Raw genomic sequence first — 19,138 nt, 5'->3', positions numbered from 1 at the left:
CCGCCCACACTTGTAACTCACGATCCTGACGTCCAAAACCTTCAAACGAACCACCCCGAGCCTCCTAAGGACCTCACCAAGCTTCCTACAAGCTTGAAATTCCCAAAAACACAAGAATTAACATGTGCATGAACAGTGACCAAATCGGGGGATCCCGAGTTCGACGTGAAAACAAAGGTATCCTTACCTGAAATGGGTATGGTTGAACTCCTAAGGACCTCACGAGCACGAATATGTAATTTGTTTCCTCGATCTGTGAAGGTTTCAAGGGTTTTGGTTGTCGTCCGTACAAATGGAGATAGGAAAGGGAGAGATAGAGAGGGAAAGGGACAGGGAAGGGGTGAAGGAGTGTGGGAGTGTGTGTGTGGTCCACAATCAGCCAAACAAAACCCAAAAACAACCACACAACGAAACAAACATAGTAGGGGCAAAACCGTCATTTCACCCCTACGGTACGAAAAATCAGGGACGGGCTGTCACAGCTTTTTCTATAGAGGCAAAAACACAGAATACATTCATATAACTCCACTAGTTTTGAATCATTTCAAGGAGATACAAAAACCCAAACTCCAACAAACCTAGCACAAAACAAGCAAACCCAAATTTTAAAATTCTAGTTGCGCTTCCAATAGACTTGTTACTTAACCAAGCCAGAACTATAATTGACACCATCTATAAAAACTTCAAACTAAGTTTACATCCGTAAAATTATTTTTTGCAAGATTAGTCTCAAAATACTAGCATTTCTGGAAGATTAATTTCAAAATTTTCCACTCTTTTGCATATCAATTTCAAAAATCCAACAATTCTGCAAGATCATTTTCAAAATTTTTAGTACTTCTACAAAATCAGTTTCCAAATTCTAGCATTTCTACAAAATTAGTTTAAAAATTCCAAGAATTTTGCTAGAAGTTTCAAAATTCTAGCATTTTTACAAGATCAATTTCAAAATTTATATACCCAAATCATGAAAACCTCAAAAATTGAATAATTTCAAAAAAAAAAAAAAAAAAAAAATATATATATATATATAAATCACATGTTCCAGCTGTTCTCATAAAAGAAATAAAAAACACTAGCAAACCTAGAAAATAGAGAAGAGAGAAAAGTACGAATAAGAAATAGGAGAGAGAGGCAGGAAGAAGGACAGAGAATGTGAGAGAGGTAGGAAAAACGAGGAGAGAGATAATTACCGAAGAAGAAAAAGGAGAGAGATCCATCTTTTTCTAGAAAAATTAAATTTGTAAATTAAATTATGTGTCACTAATAGAAAATGAACACGTTTATTAACGTTTAAATAATAATTCACTCATCAATTTTCATGTCATTTGGTTTATCAAATTTAATCTCTCTAACATTACTCCTAACATAATAGGTAATATTACAAATGCAAAGACAATTATTAAAACAGCCATGACATCACCTACCGCATGAATAAGGTTTGTCCCTTTATACAATAAATAAAAAAACCGTTCTCTCTCCAGACAAGAAATCTATCCAATCCCTTCAAGTTGATCACAATTTTTTCTTTTCGTTCCTTTAACATACCTTGCATATAGCGGATTATCCATCATCATCCATTCTAGACACCAAACGAGGCCATAAATGCAACTTTGAAATTGAAAAATCCTAGCAGTTTCAGTTAATAACCACAATTTCTCTTATTTCTTCAACGTTACAAAGGATTACAACTCTTCCAAGTTACACAAACACCCCGCTGTCTCCTCTACAAAAGGTGCCCTTGGCTGGTAAAAGCTGGGATGCTGATTCCCCCTCTCTGTACAAAACCCTATCAACTGAGACCATGCTGTATAACTGTAAAACTATGGTTCAAAGTAACTACCTGACAACAAGCGAAAAAAACGAACCCACACATCCTCAGCCTAGTTTTTCTCAGAGACCGATTAGTTTTGGCTATTGACAAGGACCTACAATCAATTGTTTCCCCTAAAATCGCCTCGTAGAAACAACCATGAAATCCAACCACACAGTTAAGTCTTCTTCTCACCAATGCCAACCAAGATGATGAACAGGGGAAAAATTCATTCCAACGCCGATGCTCAGGAAGGGTAATCATAAGCTGTACGAAAGTGAAGTCCGGATCCTATGTGTCCCGATGTGGGGAGTGCCCAACAGCAGATATTTGGACCCAGTACCTACAGCAGTCAAATATGACTTGAATGTAATCGATTTGTATAACAAAGTAAAAAAATCCAAATTCTACCATAAGACTGAAAAAGTAGATTCAGATTGCACTGTTGGTACTTCAAATTTTTTTGGTCACACTTCTGGCCTAGTAGATAATGATTCTAGTCTCTAGCTTTTAGGTTCAACAGAGTAGAGAAGCTATATAGGCTAAATATGATCCAAGTTGTCACTACAGAAACTAAAACTTTAAACCACAAAAACAACATTAATGAAGAGTCTGCATAGGTTTAACCACGAAATAAAAGTAAGCGGGAAAATACCGTTGTTAAATTTTCATAGGCACCGAGATCATATGGATGGGAATAGATTTGCCCTCCTTTCTCTGCAAGCCACATGGCTCTCACTCCTTCATAGTACTGCCAGAAAGAAGGAAAACAAAGTGCTATGAAATAGCGGTCCAGATATCTAAATCAGGTTTGCCACTAAAAAGAGAACAATGATATACAATTTGTTAATTCCTAATAACCTCAATCGTGGTCTTGTTTTGCAAAATGAGGTAGATATGCCAACCTAAAAGAACACTCAGTGCCACACATAAGGGAACTAGCAACAGCCCAGAAATGACCTGAAAATTGAAAAGAGAAAAATGATTAGCAAGCTGTCTCGTATCCAAGGCTCAAACATAAACCCAGCATGTAACCTTACATATGCAGTTCGAAAAGAGTCGCCAGTTTCCTGGTCATCTTTTTCAGGATCATAAGTTAGGCTACCCAAGAGCAAAACCTGAAAGTTTTAACCGTAGATCCAATGTTAAACATGATGAAATAAACAATGTGAGGTTAAACCCACCCCCTCCCCCTTAATGTAGTTAATATCGTTTATTAAAAAAAAAAAAAAAAAAACATGATGAAATAAACAAAAGAAAGGAAAGAAAATAATATCTTAAGCATTCACTATCTTTTCACTACAACAAGATTCACCCTCTATGGCTGCAAAGCTAACGTATAATAAAAAAGAAAGAGGCATATTGTCTATGCAAGAAAGGAAAGAAAATTCCCAGCAGTCAATGCAAGCAATTACAGCAGTCAGGAAAAAAAATGCCAATGTCCAGTTGGATTTAATAACATAATTACTTACCAGGGAATAGAGGCATGCTATTGCAGCATAAACAACGAAGATGAAGAAGACCTTATAGTTTGCATGGCCGACACAATTATTAATCCATATGCAATGATGATCCTTTACAACCAAGAGGCAGCACGTTAACACATTATCGAGGACATACAAGGCATCAAAGGATAACATAGATAAAGCATACCATTCGCAATACACATCGTTTGCATACACGACAATGATGTGCACGAGCTGGCTTATAGTGAGAACACTTTTGGCAATATCTTAAATCGCCTCCCTGCAAAACCATTCACCAAAAGTCATCTAAGATGCAAAGACTCCACTTTCTATAATCTATACTGCTGCAAGTAAAAACTACATGTATCTAAGCACTTTTGCAATCTACGTTTAATTTTCTTTTCTAAGTAACAACATTAATAACAACTTTCGATAACCAACTGAGATGAACCTTTATCCAACAAAATAGAAAGTAGGCAACAAAATTCCCAGGATCTTTCCACAAGATACAGAACGTAACCTTAAAATCTTAGGGAGTGAAATGCAAGGACAGTAAATTCTTATTAAAACATAATGCAATAATACTAATTTTTTTTAGAAAATTAGGAAAACCACCCTAACAACCAAAAGTTCTATAAGAAAACACTTCAAGAGCTCAACTGTAGGGGGAAAAAAACCGAACTATCACTTGTCATGTTCTAATTGGTTCCTAGTTGTGGTGCCCTTCTTTCATTGCAAAGCAAGGATGTTTTTTCTAAAATATTAGGTTTGAGGTGGTGTTCTCTAAACTGTAATCTTATCAAGAGCTTTTATGTGAAATTCCCTTTATTATACCCAGAGGCCTATCTCCACCTCAACCCACCCCATCCCGTGTCACCTTCACTAATGCCTAAGGGCCTCGTTAGGTAATATAATTAATGGCACTTCTTTATATTCGCAATGAACATTAGAAACCACGACATGGATGCACTGCAATCTACAGTATACCAATTTCCAAACTTTCAAAATCCAAAACTCACACAGTCCACCCTCGAGAACAAAGGGTGACACAAAGCGTGGAGCATACACGCCAAAGCTATCTACTTGCTCATAATCTACAAGTTCCTTGGCATATCGGGCAGCTTCATTACAAGTTTAAAAGTTCAAACTTTTTTACTGTTTCAGGAACAACGGTTCATCCACTGTATATCAAAAATAGATCTTTCCTTTTAAATCCATCTTAATTGTTTTGATTCTATTGCGAAACCAAATATACGTAACCAATGGTTACAAATTTTACTAATCCAGGATACAAAGTGACTCGAGGACGTTACACAAATTGCCTACTACAGTCTACAAATATGTTATTTTGCTGATTTCCCGACCACTCGAAATCAGCTCACATAAATTAAGCACCAATGCAGAACCTAAATTCTTATATTATTATCTCCTCCGTAGTTTCTACAATGTCTAACAAGTTAATCCAAACTAAAGCACCCTGCTTTCTATTTCTGGCCAAAGAAGAAAAAACCCCTGATTTCCCAATCCATATTATTAACATAATTAATCAAATTCAATTAACAAATTCGAAATATATGCAGAAAATTGGCGTCACCAAAATCACAAAATTCCAATTTTACAGAAATGAACAAGAGAAATTGGTTCCGCACAAACACGACGCAGTTTTGAGATTGGAAAAGGCACGAATTCGATACCTTGCGCTTGATCTCGTGGATAGGGTTACCCGAATCTTCGACGTCGGGCATGTACGTGGATGGAACCCGACCCGGATCCCTGAAGACGGAGACGAAGTAATTGAACACGCACATGACGGCCACGCCAGTGAAAACGACGGCGTTCATCAAACCTGGCGACGACATGAGACCGAACCAGCGGTCAATGAAAATGAAGACTGTGGAGAAGTAAATGTATGCGATTGCCAAAACGACGACGGTCACGGGTAGAGAGAAGCCGAGGCTTCGCGTCATTGTGTCTGGAACGTTCTCCGGGGGTGGCGGAGGCACCGGCGTCAAAACGACGGCGTCTCCCGGGGAGAAGGGGTGTGTCGTTTCAGCTGGCAGGATGCGAGGATTTGGATGTTGGTGACTCGGTGACCGGGTTTTGCAAATCCGAAGATAGTGCCGGTCGTTTCTGATTTTACGGTATTACCCTTCATATTGTACCTTTCTTACAAATGAGACCTTGTTTAATATGGAATTGGATCATAGGATCAATTGTTTTTCTTTTTTAGGTATATAAATGTTAAACAAACAAACAAACACCAAGGGACCACACAGACGAGCCATTACCAAACCCAAAGGGGGATGGTTAAGCAACAAACTGAAAATTACACCACTAACAATGTTACTTATACAGAAATTTACTGATTTATTCTTGTTAAAACACATGCATTTATTTAAGAGTACAATACTATGTCCATACAAATATCAATTATATCTTCACCTATAATAAAAATATGTGAATTAGTAATAACAAGCAGCAGTACGACCATTTGACTCAAAAAATCTCACAATAATTGGTCAGTCTCGCATAATACTCATGTATTTGCACCAAAATATTAGTACTCAATAAACAAAATCAAAACACTGCATGAATCAAACAAATGTAGATGAGTGCTTCCACTCGTCACCCGCATGCACGTGAGTAATTTTAGACCGTAAATACATGTGAATCTCATAATATAAGGCTCATATGCATCAACAATCGAAAGTCAATTAATGTGAGTTCCTACCATTATTCAATAGAAATCGAACCAATATTTCAGTATTTAACTAATGTGTTGGAGGTGCATGAATGAAGTAGAAACTTGAGCTGAAACCAGTCCATAATTGAGACAGACATTGCTTAAAAAAGAAATATTGATATTCTATTACATTTGAATATTACAACTTTTGAAAGGCATTACAAATCAAAACCCAACCCAAATCTTTCACAGGGAAGGAAAAAGGAAACTACTATGTACTAAAGCATAACCTAAAAGCCTGAAAACTCTTTTCCACTACGATCCCTTTTCTGGGGAGCAACTGGACACAAAGAATGAAATGAAAACACAAGAAATCTATGAGCAAAACGTGAAATTAACACTTGGGAAGATCGGACGGTGGAGGAGGCAGCTTTTGGTTGCGTCTCTTTCCATCCAAGACCACCCAAGCCATCTTCAACCCCCAGCTGGTGTGCACTTCTAGGTGGCAATGCATGAACCAAACACCTATTTGCATCACCATATACAAAAGAAGAGACAAATCAGATTGCATAACCCTAATTCCATGCCAACTTTCTTCCCAAGTTTAAAGATACTTGATATTTGTTGGAACAAATTATCAATCATAGGATTAATCAGATTGCATAACCTTAATGTGACGGCTAATCATTTTGCCACGTTAGCACATTATTTAAACCTTTATGAACTCAAGTGACCAACTTAATAACCTTGTCAACAACAAAAAAAAAAAAAAATGATAAGATAAATAGGTTATGATGATACTGTGTCAATTTTATAGTGATGATAATTTATTCTATTTGCTCGAGATTTATAGTCTAACAACATAATGTGTTAGTTAATTGATAAAAAAAGATTACCTGGATTATCAGCGAGGAATCGAATGGCAACCCAGCCACCAGAGGGGACACCGATGGTGTTCCTCTCTGCAGGATCAACCAGGTTGTATTTTTTAGGGTCATTTTTTGGATCAAAGTTTCCAGAGCCCAATCCCAGCACAAAGAAATTAAACCCATGTAGGTGAAGCGGGTGGCTCTCAGCCCCAATAATGCTAGTGTCCTGCAAAACCAACTCCACACTAGTGTTGAAAGGCAGCACCACCACCTTCGTCCCACTGCTCACGGCAATGTTGTTGGGTGGACTCCCTGTGTAGTTGAATTTGACTGCTGGGTTTGCTGGGAAATCTGTGGTGTACACGCCTTTTGGTTGGTTGAAGAAATGAGCTTGCAGAAGAGCTGTATTGGGTTGGACAAATGTCACATTGTTAATGGCTGCGGCTAACCTAGTATTATTTGGGCCTTGGCATGTTTGTTTTTTTGAGCATGGGAGTATTCCCAACCCAACAGTGAAGAAGAAGCGCTTTTCCACAGTTTTTGGGACATTTGCCGCTGGGAATTTGGGACTAGCCAAGCTGAGAATTTTCTTGTTGTATTTCATGGAAAATAATGTGTCATTGAGCTTTGGAAGTACTGGTGTGAAAAGCTGTTTTTTATTGTTCTTGCTGTTGCTTGAGGAAGAAGAAATTTCATATTCCAGTAATCCTGTGGTTGTGGAGTTGTCGAAAGCAGCTGGGCCGGACACATATGGGCGAGCTGCCATGACAAATTTTGCATTTGGGGACTTAGGTTTTGTCAGCAGAAGCACATTTGTGGTCTGTCCTGGTGTGATCAGAACAGTTTGGGTTTTGAATGGCTTCACATAAACTGCATCTGCTTCGACTACAGTTAGGGTATGGTTGGCAATGCTGAAAAAAAGCTCGTTGTTGAGTGCAGCATTGATCAACCGCAGCAGATACGTCCTCCCCGGCTTCACCTTGAGCTTGTATGTATCTGCTTCAAATATATGATACATTGTATACTGTATAATCCACAAGATTAATGCTCTAATTATGCATAAGGAATTGTTGATTACTTACCTTTGGTTGAGCAGTTGTACAGCGGGCCTGGAAGACCATTGATGGTATAGGCATCAGAGACATTTGGTCCCAAACCTGTTTGTAAGGCTTGGTTGATTACTTTTTCTGTGTCTGCTTTCCACCATTCACCTGCATTTCAATACAAATTTCTTGGTTCAGAAATTTTTTGTGTAGGACATTGAAGAGTACGTAGTGTGCATTGATACTGTCAAAAATGTATTGATAACATGTTGATACCTTTCATTGGCAACAATGTTATCGACAGATTTTTGCTGGCGTAATGACAATTTATAGTTAATTGATAAATTATATAATGTTCATTAATTACCAAAAATGATGGGAACTTCTTGGAAGGGTTGGGGGAAAGGGTAAGGCACATGTCTTTTAGGGAGGATGACTATAGGTCCATAGACAGTTGCCCTAAGCCAGGAGATGTGGGCATGCCAAAACAATGTGCCTCTTTGGCCTGTAATAGTGAAGTTGTAGACATAACTTTGTCCTGTTTGAATTGGGCACTGTGTGATATATGCAGGTCCATCTGCCCATCCACTCCTCAATTGCCTGATCCCATGCCTGCAAATTTCTCCAAATTTCAAGCATTATTATTTGAATTTTGAAAAATATTATGCAAAACTACCAAAGGTAATAAGTTCACAAGACAAGAATTTCGTACCAATGGAGTGTGACATTGTGCTGAACATTATTCACCACCTTGATCACAAGCCTGTCACCTTCCCTTGCGATGATCCGAGGCCCCGGAAACTGCCCGTTGACAGTCACAATGCTCTTGGTTTGACAAAGCCTTGTGACACTTTGTGACTTGATCTGTGCAACGTAATAAACAGAGAAATGATTAAGTAATGGGTATTATTAAATATTATATAAATAGAACCGGTTTCAAACTTTTTAACAAACAATAAAACTAAGACACTAAACTTGAAATAAATGTATATAACCCACGGTTTAGTGGCACTTTATTGTTGTTCATAAGTATCCATACAGTTCAATTGGAAAATGAAATGCAATACATACATTAAAGTTGTAATGCCTGGTAACCCTAGCATGCTTTGCAAGTGCAGGCTCAGAAAACACACATATAAATGCACAAACTGCAAAGAAGATTGCCATTGAACTTGAACCCATCTCTCTGATCTCAATGATCACTCAATCTGCTGAAATTTTCAATTGCTGATGACTTTGAGTTGTAAGGATGCAAGAAAGATTAGGATAATGAGGCATTTTATAAGGACTTTTTTTAATCAATTAGGTAATAAAAAAAAAAAAATCAGTGAGATTTCATTGCAGATACCTTCAGCAACAAATTACATGTTTAAAATCAGACCAGACTACGAGTAGAGCTGCTGGTCAAGTTTTACTTTAGAGTGCTGGTCAAGCCAGATAATTATGTTTATTAATTAATTAATTGTCTCCCTAACGGTCTCAATTGGTGTTACTGAAATGCCCCTTGCAGTTTACATTATAGTATTCGTTTATCAGCACTTTACATGGGTATTTAAGTCAAGTTAAAATTTGACTGTCGTTTTTGGTAGAATATAAAATAATGGATGGATTTGAGAAAATGGGGCGTAAGTGGCATATTTGCTTGGTAGATTTCAACCTCCTACCGTTGATGCTTACCGATCAAGGCAAGAGTAGAGAAGGAAGGTGTTAACCAAAACCATCTTGTTGGCTGTCGTTTGTTATATACTTATCACTAATGTACAATCCTAACAGCTTTGATGTTAATGGACTTTGTTATGCTCTTTACCCTTTCAAGTTTCAATGGCTCATTTTAGAAAATCCACATCTGATTGGCCACCAAGCCGACAGAAGGAGATTGAAGGTGAGTTTGTTATGAGTATTTACCCGTTGCACCTGAAGTCTCGAGTTGAGTTTATCCCTTCCCAATTATCGCTTGTATAAGAAAAATACTGAAAGTTTACTACTCATTCATATGGTTATTATGATTGAACGAGTGTGGTTAGCAACTTGGCATAAACGGGTGATGGGATGAGTTTGACCAACACCTGATGGGATGACTATGATTCGTGTGCGCTCGATGTTTGTAAGAAATTTCAAGAAAGATGAGCGTAATTTTTCTCTTTCTATTAGGGTTGGAATTCAAGCTGATTGGATGATCAATTCCATCCTAACTTATAATTTATCCTTCAGATTTGAATTTGGGGTTTGGTATCATTAATTTGGAAAAAGAACATAAATCCAGCCCAACCCAAGGTGCAAGAGTAGAGCCAAGAAGTTATACATTGGTGGACTATAATTTTTGGTTTTTTTATTTCATCTATCATGCGAGTGAGGTGGGATAATTTTCACCAGATGGATAACCTTCATAAGACTTAGGATAAGAAAAATCAATTACTTAAGTTTTGTATGGGGCACTGTAGCCCACTATAACCTAAGGACTTACATGTAATGGGTTCAAATGCCATGTGGCATTTTCATTAAACCACTACAATGCCTCGAGGCACAGCCAGTACAAGAGAAGTCAAGCAATAAAGCTTGCCTAACAGGGGCAAGACAAGAATGAAATCAAACATAACCAGAATCAATAGAATGCCCATAGTTGACAGGACCATCAACAATGAAGTTTGCCTCTCCAAAAGTGGATAAATCGGGTGTTAAAAAAAGGTAAATTGTGGTTTGATCCCTTAAACTATTACCTCAGTTCAAATTGACCTTCTAAACTATTTTTTTTGGGTAAATTAACCCTTTGAACTATTTAAAACTATTCAATTAACCCCTTGATGTTAGATTGCGGAATCAATTCCATCAATTTCAAGGGCAAATTAGTCATTGCATCATTAATTATTACTTGTCAGCTATAACCACTGATAAAATTTTGATCATGGGCACAAAATAATTCAAAATTATATATAGCATAATGAGAAAACATAAAAAACCAAGCGTTTACATAACAGACCATGTCACATTGTCATTACACATTATTTTGTTTTCACATGTTATGATTACATTGTTGGTTATAGTTGATAAGTAAGAATTGATGAAGGAAAGACTAATTTTCCTTTGAATTTGACGAAATAGTTGATGAAATCTACTGACAAGGGGTCAATTGGTTTATTCAAATAGTTCAGGGGGTCAATTTCAACTGGAGCAATTATTCAAAGGGTCAAATGACAATTCACCCGCTAAAAAATTGGGAAGCTAAGAGGTGAATGTCTCAAATAATAGTCTTGAGGAAGCCAAGAGATGATGAAGAAAGTTGAGATTCCACCATAAAACCAATTGGTAATATATGGAGTAGCCCAACTACTTATAAGTACAGGCATATGCCCTTCTTTACCCCAATAGGTGATGTTTGAATTCAAACGATATGACACATCTTAGTGGCTTCTAAATCATGGGCAAAGCTACATGGGGACAAGGAAGGGCTGACACGCCCCGATCCCGATATCTCTCAATGACCCGGATGGGCATGTGCTGGCCGACACCTTCGTTACCCTCGGGTGTTGGCCAGCACGTGCCCATCCAAGTAATTGAGGGATATTGGGATCGGGTCGTGTCAAGAGCGGCCGCCCCCTTGGTCGTCGAAAATTGCCATTGAGAGTAAGGATTTCACCCTTATGGTCCTCTGAATTGCTACTAAAATCTGATGTCCTACTTTGTTGTTTATGTGTTTTATGCTTAGGTAATTCTTTTGTGTTTTATTTTTTCTAAAATAGCCAGGTCAAAACGGGGTCATTTAGTTCTGGGATAAAAAAAAAACATAGAACGACATCGTTACGGAGGGCTACGGTAAGGTTGTCATTATTCAATAGTATGTTAAGTTGTTTGATAATATGGAGGAATTGGGTGTGAAGACAAGTTTCAAATCCTATGACGCTCTATTTAAGGCCATATGCGCCATAGTTGGTATATAACAGCCAAGAGGTATTTTAATGCAATGTTGAGTGAGGGAATAGAGCCCAGTAGGCATACTCATAAATTATACGAGTCACTAGGTAATACCTGCAAGGAGCTACTGTAGAAAGAATCGAGGGGAAGATACCTTGTATCTCTTCCATAAATGATGTTTGAGTCAAGAGGCAATGATAAAAAGCTAGATAATTTCACCATTCTCATTGCTCTGAAGGCATGTGCGAGGTTAAGGCACTCACATATGAAAAAATAATACATGGGTTTGTGAAGAAACATGACAATGTTGCTTTGAATATGTTTGTGGGTTATGCATTGATTGAATTGTATTCCAAATGTGGAGAAATGGGCAAGGTTGTGAAAGTTTTTGACGAGTTTTCTCAACTAAATGTGTTTTTATGGAGTGCGATAAAAAGAAGGTGGAAGCATCTACCCTTTTATATTTCGCCCTCCCCTCTGACAATTCATGGCTCCGCCATGTTCGAAATGATGATAAAAAATTTAGCAACTATCTTAAACAAAGGAAACTAGTATGCTTGCCAGAGAAAAAAATTATTTATCACATTTTGTATTTCTCTTTGTGACCAGCAACACAATCGTACTGATTGCTTGCAGGAGAAGAAAAATTTGCCTATAACAGTTATGTACACTCACTTTGTGACAAGCGAGACAAAACTAAACATGTTTTATGAGATATTTTCTCCGATTACAGCCTTGCAAGCTTCACCATTATCTTAAAGTAACATTGACTTAAATACGTAACTAAGTTATAAAAGAGATAAAATTTAGGCGCTCGTGTGTTGAAACTAAATTGCGAAATCCAATAGACAACCAGTGTACATTGTGAATAATATATACATAACGTTCAGGGCGGTTGCAAATGTTATGCTGAATTGTTCGAGGGCAGGAACAGGACTCCTGTTGTTTCTTGCATGATTAGTCTCCAATTCTCCAAATTAATTGCTCCTGCGTCCTGTATGGCTCGTGAATCAGAAAATTGAAATCAGGAATAGGAATCCCATTATTGAGCAGGTAAGGGACCAAGTTAATTTCATGCGTAGAATAAAGCTATTTGCACGGGAAGATTGGGAAAAAAAATATATCTACAATTAGAATGTCAGTATTTAAGCTTTGTTTGAGATACCATTATAACTGAGAACGTCTGGGTTATAATAAAATTTCTCTCTTATTTTAACTATTTATAATAAGTCTTAATGAAGTACAACAGTTTGTATTACATTGTCGAACAAACCAATAAAGGAATGACACGTAATCGTTCTCTCAACTAGCTATCGTGTAGTGAAGCCCTTTCAGTATTAGACTTTTAACTTAGGAAGAAATATTTCTTTAAATTGCTTCCTTCTATTTCACTCCACAATTTGCTCAGCTATTCTTGAAATTGCAGAATAAGTTCCAATAATAGAGCACACCGCCCCCACACTGATAATCATAATGCAAGTTGCAATCTGAAAATTAGAACAAGAAAACATTGTGAAAACCCTTTTATTACAGAAGACTTCCAGTATTTAAATTGCAACTAATTACAATGATGGCTTGCTTCTTAATTACCTGCAACTTAGTTAATCTACCTCTGTGTAGCTTGAGATAACACATGCATGGGAAGACAACAGCCTGAAAAGGAACAAAAGAAAAAGTAAATTAATTTAACTCGTCGATAAACTGCATGTAATACTCTAGGGTTATGACTTATGCGCATATATAAGAAAGAAGATACTCACCACTAGCATTGCTACAAAGGATCCAATCAATGCCATCACAGAGCCTGCATTCCAATTCACAAAATGAATTTATATTAAGGGTAGTGCTTTTCACACACCTTTTTACACACTCTTATTAATTTTTGTTCATTGATCTTCGTCGATCATCCCATCCGACCGCCAGAAATTGAGAGAGGTGTGTGAGTGGTAAAAATGGATATATGGATAGAACCACCCTATTTTAAAAGGAAATGCTATTATACAGTTTGATATGCTATGTCACTCGATTGTCAATTAAAACTCAACAAGATTAATTTTGTTAGTAGTTGATATTCACAGTCCAACAACTTACCAAAGTATGGAAAATTCATTGCCACAACCAAAGTTGATAGAACTAGAAGTGTTCGAACGAAGATCGAAACTAAGTGAGATCCCATCCAAGCATCGGGAAAGAGTTCCTCCAAACTCAAGGCCACTGGTGTCATCGTCAAGGCATACTTTGTCATTGGGATCACAACCTGTATAATCGAGAAAAAAAATGACATAGTGAAAATGTATTTCGAAACTAGGGCATAATTCGATAATTGGGATTCATATATGAAAGGGAACCAAGTTTCTTGAACCATACTGTTGTCCACACTGAAATTTTAGAAGCAACAAATTGTTTGGGCATGTTTAGAGTGAACTGAGAGTGGGTTGAGTCTCCAAACATCATAAAGCCACATACTGCTACGCCAGTGTATATGAAGAAGCAAAAAGTAATACTGCAGCACGAGATAAATATAAATTACTATGTCACGCATTTTTGAAACCTTGAAAAATAAAATGTCAAGTCTTAAAAATTACGCCAATGTGGTCACCTGGTTATTAGAACTGCTGAAAATTGCGATGGTTCCCTCATCGATGTGTAGATATTAGGGAAAACCGAATGGCCAGCGAAGCCGAAACCATATATTCCAATTGTGACAGAGATATCTGCAAGGTGTAGGGCTGATCCTTTGTGATGAAATCCAACTTGGTTCACCACACCCACCCACAGCAAGCAAAGGGCAACCAAGATTGAAGCAACTACTCCTCCAACTGAAAACATTGGTTCAATTGTACATTTTTTCTAGGGTTTAATTAGACGTCCAAAAACATAAAGAAAATTACAAAATAAGTTTAAAAGAAATTATCGGATAAGTGATGAGAACATGAAACCTGAGAGGTAAGAGAGCAAACTAAGGTTTTGAAGCCATACTGTTGGAAGAATTACAAGGGTTGATGTGATGGCAAAGATTTGGTGGCAATCCAGATGGATACCAGCAAATGTCATATGTGTGTTTGGGAATGCTGATGCCAAGTTATCACTCATCATAGTCAAAAACTCTACACAAGCAGCCTACTAGAACACAAATAATCACCCTCTAATGCATAATATTGTAAGAAGGAATAATATATCTCATCTTTTAATAAAATGGAGAACAGTTCAAAAGCCACAGAGGTGCACTTACATATAGTTCTAGATACAATATTATCTGCATGACCAGAACCCTAGTGTTAGTTTTGCTTCAATGTTCAAACTTCAAACATAGAAAAGAAGGCTTGGTTGTAATTCACAATCTGACAAAATAAGCATTCATTGCAAAGTTGGACTTACAGATAGGAAAAAGCGGCCAGCTGACCCGAACGCTGCCTGGCCAATATCCGGGTAGGTTCGGAGTCCTGGACAGCTTTCTAAGCACCTCTTCAATAAAATTCCAGTATAGCAACAGATGACACCAAAAAGTGCAAGCAGTATAAGGCTCAACCACCCTCCTTCCCTAATAGCATATGGGGTTGTAAGGAGCCCTATCCCACAAAGCACATTGATTCCTTCATAAATGACAAATAAGAAAAGTTCATTTTTCTTTTTAATACAAGCGGTAGTGTAGAGTGGCGTTGAACACAGGATATTGGTATAAATACTCCTAACCAACTGGGCTAGAATGCAGTTGCAAAATATGGAATTTCTCATCTAAATTAGCATGAAGTTTGATAGTTATTACCATTGATTACAGCCTGAGAAAAAGAACAGCATCGCTCTTGCGGTGGTGGCAACTCATTCAGGGAGGAGCATTTTGAGACGTAGGAAGAGTAAAGTTTGGCAGCTTGGGAAGGTGAGGGAGGAAGTTCTTTGTCTAACCAATTTTGAGAGATTAGTAATCTAGTAGAACTGGAATCAGAATCAGATGATATTGAGTGCCTCTTGTCAAGGATAGAGAAATTAGATGTAATACTAGAAGCTCGTAAAAACACGAAGGAAGGTGGTGTCACACTTGTGTACATATCGATCGATTGCCTGCGCAGATGCAATAACGAATTGTTATCAAGAGTTTACATGTGAAAAGCCCTCAGAAAAATTGTTGGTACCTTCATTTGTTGGTAGTTTTTCTTTTGTAACTTTTATTTGACGATACAACAAATTTTCATTAACGAGTGAGATCAATCCATGCTATTACGTTTTCCATTAAACTATCTATTATTAGGCTCTATTTTCTTTGTTAAATTGAAAGGAATTGAACGTAAATTCAATTGTAATCCTAACTCATTGTCTCATCTTTTCTCACTAGCTACTAGAGTAAATTCCGAAGACCTTTTATTTGTCATCTTACGGTCATGACCTTGAATCCAAAATTCCTATTTATTTTGCAAGTGCGCCTTGTAACACAAGTCGTTAAAATGTTTGAAATTCCCCTCTCTAATATCCCTGGTAAAAAAAAAAAATCCTAATAGTTTTGTTCCCGTCAATAATTAATTCTATCCTTAAACATTTCTTAATTCTAAAATTTAGTCACAAACTAACCAAATATAGTAAAATACTGGTCATGAATCAATAATTATTTTCTTATTTAATCAAGAAGAAGCGATCCATACCTAGAACTCATCTGATATTAAAAAATACACTAAACTAAAAGCTTGTTGATAAATTAATTCACATCTGAATTCGTGATATAATTTTACAATTTCACAGCATAAAAATCTTCAAAAATGTTATTAATCATGTTATAATCTGTGAAGGAATTACCTGTAGCTTTGAGGCCATGCATTAGTATTAATGTCAATGGAGTTCTGTGATAAGTTTGGTGTGGGAACTCTGATGATATCGGATTCGGAGTCGGTTTCATACTGCTCACACCCCCGGTGTGCCTGGTTTTCTTCATCCTCGGTGTGAAAGTGATCGTCCCCGCGATCGGGACCGAGATCCTCGTCCATCTTCGTCCCACTCATCATGATATATCAAGCACTCTTTCGTCCGTGATTACCCTTAATCAAGCACAATTAAAATTTTAATTAAGACACAATGTTTACGAGCTTCTTGGTCTTTTCGTCACGGACTAAGAAAATTAGAAAACCTAATCAGGATTAGAGCAGAATAAAAGAAAGGAAGAAGAAGAAGATTAGCACTTAACTGGTTGTGTCAGATGGGAATTTGGTTTCACCATCTACGTATGAGTCCTACGTTTTAGACGTTTTAGGAGATGACAGCGTGCATGTTGCTGTATGTGTGTGTGTGGCTATTAGACTCTTTCGTGAATCAAGACGTACGCGAGTCGGTCGATTATTTCGCTCTCGTTCTTTCAGCTGGACTCTCGTTCCGAACCTCAGGCTGTGTTTTGGTAATGGAAGATTTTGGATCCGGTCTCTGGTTATGAATATTCTTTGACTAAAACTTTGTTGTTTTTTAATTTTTTATCAAAGTTCTTGAAATTAATGTGATAATTTATTTATATGTATGTTACTAATTTTTTAAATTAAAAATTAAAATTTATAGTTGTTTATATTAATGATATTTTAAATAAAAACCATAATTTGTGGGATTAAAAAAATTAAAATATAAATATACTATTGTGTGTGTGTAAACATGGGTACATTCATCAAAATTAACCAAAAAAATTATTCTACCAAAACATGGGTACATTCTTCAAAATAAAAAAATAAATACAAAAATAAATAAAAAAACGTATTAGCCTTAATAACATTAGTAAATTTGTCTGATTAAACATAACATGATCAAAGAAAAAAGAATGTGTCCATATAAGTTTAAAAATGGATTAGAAAAAAAAAATTGAATAGATTTTATATAAAAAAAATATATTGGTACATTTTACATATAACAAATTGGTATATTTAAGAACGAGTAAATTTTAAGATTATGTCACGTCCCGGCCCGGGCGGGACCACTTCCCGGGCCCGCTTCACCACCGTAGCACGATATTGTCTGTTTTGGGCTTACCATTCCCTCACGGTTTTATTTTTGGGAACTCACGAGCAACTTCCCAGTGGGTCACCCATCATGGGATTGCTCAAGCCCCCTTCTCACTTAACTTCGGAGTACCTACGGAACCCGAAGCCAGTGAGCTCCCAAAAGGCCTCGTGCTAGGTAGGGATGGGAATATACATATAAGGATCACTCCCCTGGGCGATGTGAGATTGTCGTACTGGTTACCATGAGTTGCATATGTTATATTGAGATGCATTGAGAGCTCATAAACCTGCACCCCGGTGTTAGTGCTCCCGCCCGTGGCCAAGGCACAATCCTTCACGTGATGTTCACCTCCCGCACCTTACGCTCACCTTGGATCCAAGGTAGGTGCACAGTCTTATCGTACAGACCACTTTAGGTGGTTCCGACTCGTAGGTGACCCGCGATTATTCGCCCAGTCTTCACGTGATCGTAGCACTTGAGCGTATTTATTTACACCCAGTCTTGTCGTACAGACCACTTTAGGTGATTCCGACTCGTGTGCAGGTATACTTATTGAGCTATTGGCTAGCCATGATTGATGAGATATGGATAAGTCGTACAGGTCACTATAGGTGACTCCGACTTATATGCTAGCCATGATTGATGAGATATGGATAAGTTGTACATGTCATTTTAGATGACTCTGACTGATATATCACTCTATATTGATTAAGTTCATTTGGCCTACTTATTATTGTATGGTGGAGTTGATGGCAAACCGTGGTTTTGGTCATTTCTGAGTATGGTTTGGATATATGTATCTATGTTATACTGTCCTATAGAAAACGATAAAGGAATTACAGTGAGGGGTTATTACTGTTAGAAAGGTAATAGTTTTGGGAAGCTTGGTTTTACTGCTTACTCACACTTTCTGTTTTGTACCCCTTCAAGTTTTAACTGCTGAGTTCGTATCAATGAGGATATATAGCTAATCTTAGTATTGGTGCCTACTTTTAAGGGTATGATTCTTATTCACACTACTGTACCTTACTTATGCTCTGACATCGCGTGTGAAATAGGTTCGCTCCCACTCGTAGCGCACTCTGGTATTTAGACACTTTTAGATTCAAATTTATTCACATTTTTCTACACTCTATCACATTTTATGACTTCGTCACCTTCCAGGTGTGGGCCAACACAGCTCGATTCAGGGTCCAAGTGGACTTTCTGGGTCGGGGTGTGTCAGATTAAAAATTTGAAAAAAATTACATGAATGGGTAAATATAAGATTAAAAAATTGAAAACATTTTTTTAAAAAAGCTAATGGGTACAAACTTATTTTAATTTTTTTATTTATTTTGGAAATGCTTTGAATTGAAAATTAGTTAGGAGTTTAATAAAGGTGTGAG

At 37.2% G+C, this 19,138-nt stretch overlaps 3 protein-coding genes across 3 annotated transcripts; all 3 read right to left on the bottom strand.

The window, feature by feature from the left end:
- Nucleotides 1-1,619: 1,619 nt before the first annotated feature.
- LOC125476613 (probable protein S-acyltransferase 16) lies at nt 1,620-5,434 on the bottom strand. The gene is given in 9 exon segments (XM_048582894.1): nt 1,620-2,156; nt 2,469-2,564; nt 2,675-2,773; nt 2,854-2,931; nt 3,286-3,387; nt 3,467-3,559; nt 4,974-5,388; nt 5,390-5,415; nt 5,417-5,434. Coding segments are annotated over 9 exon segments (1,023 nt in total). The 3' UTR covers nt 1,620-2,060.
- A 691-nt stretch (nt 5,435-6,125) lies between these two features.
- Nucleotides 6,126-9,090, bottom strand: LOC125476924 (laccase-17-like). The gene is made up of 6 exons (XM_048583584.1): nt 8,946-9,090; nt 8,587-8,738; nt 8,242-8,486; nt 7,914-8,042; nt 6,859-7,827; nt 6,126-6,487 (listed from the first exon to the last, which is right to left on the bottom strand). Exons 1-6 carry the CDS (start codon nt 9,054-9,056, stop codon nt 6,357-6,359), a joined length of 1,737 nt encoding a protein of 578 aa, XP_048439541.1. The 5' UTR covers nt 9,057-9,090; the 3' UTR covers nt 6,126-6,356.
- A 4,081-nt stretch (nt 9,091-13,171) lies between these two features.
- On the bottom strand, nt 13,172-16,774 carry LOC125476609 (amino acid transporter AVT1D-like). Its single transcript, XM_048582881.1, has 11 exons — nt 16,569-16,774; nt 15,550-15,842; nt 15,162-15,376; nt 15,016-15,039; nt 14,723-14,903; nt 14,383-14,602; nt 14,151-14,286; nt 13,875-14,040; nt 13,544-13,587; nt 13,374-13,436; nt 13,172-13,270 (listed from the first exon to the last, which is right to left on the bottom strand). Exons 1-11 carry the CDS (start codon nt 16,772-16,774, stop codon nt 13,172-13,174), a joined length of 1,647 nt encoding a protein of 548 aa, XP_048438838.1.
- Nucleotides 16,775-19,138: the final 2,364 nt, after the last annotated feature.

This window comes from the organism of the source record quoted next, unplaced genomic scaffold (genome assembly GCF_019419815.1).
Source record: "Pyrus x bretschneideri cultivar Hongxiangsu unplaced genomic scaffold, Pyrus_bretschneideri_v1 Contig2, whole genome shotgun sequence".
NCBI classification, from domain to species: Eukaryota; Viridiplantae; Streptophyta; class Magnoliopsida; order Rosales; family Rosaceae; genus Pyrus; species Pyrus x bretschneideri.
This window is presented reverse-complemented; position numbering and strand designations above follow the sequence as displayed.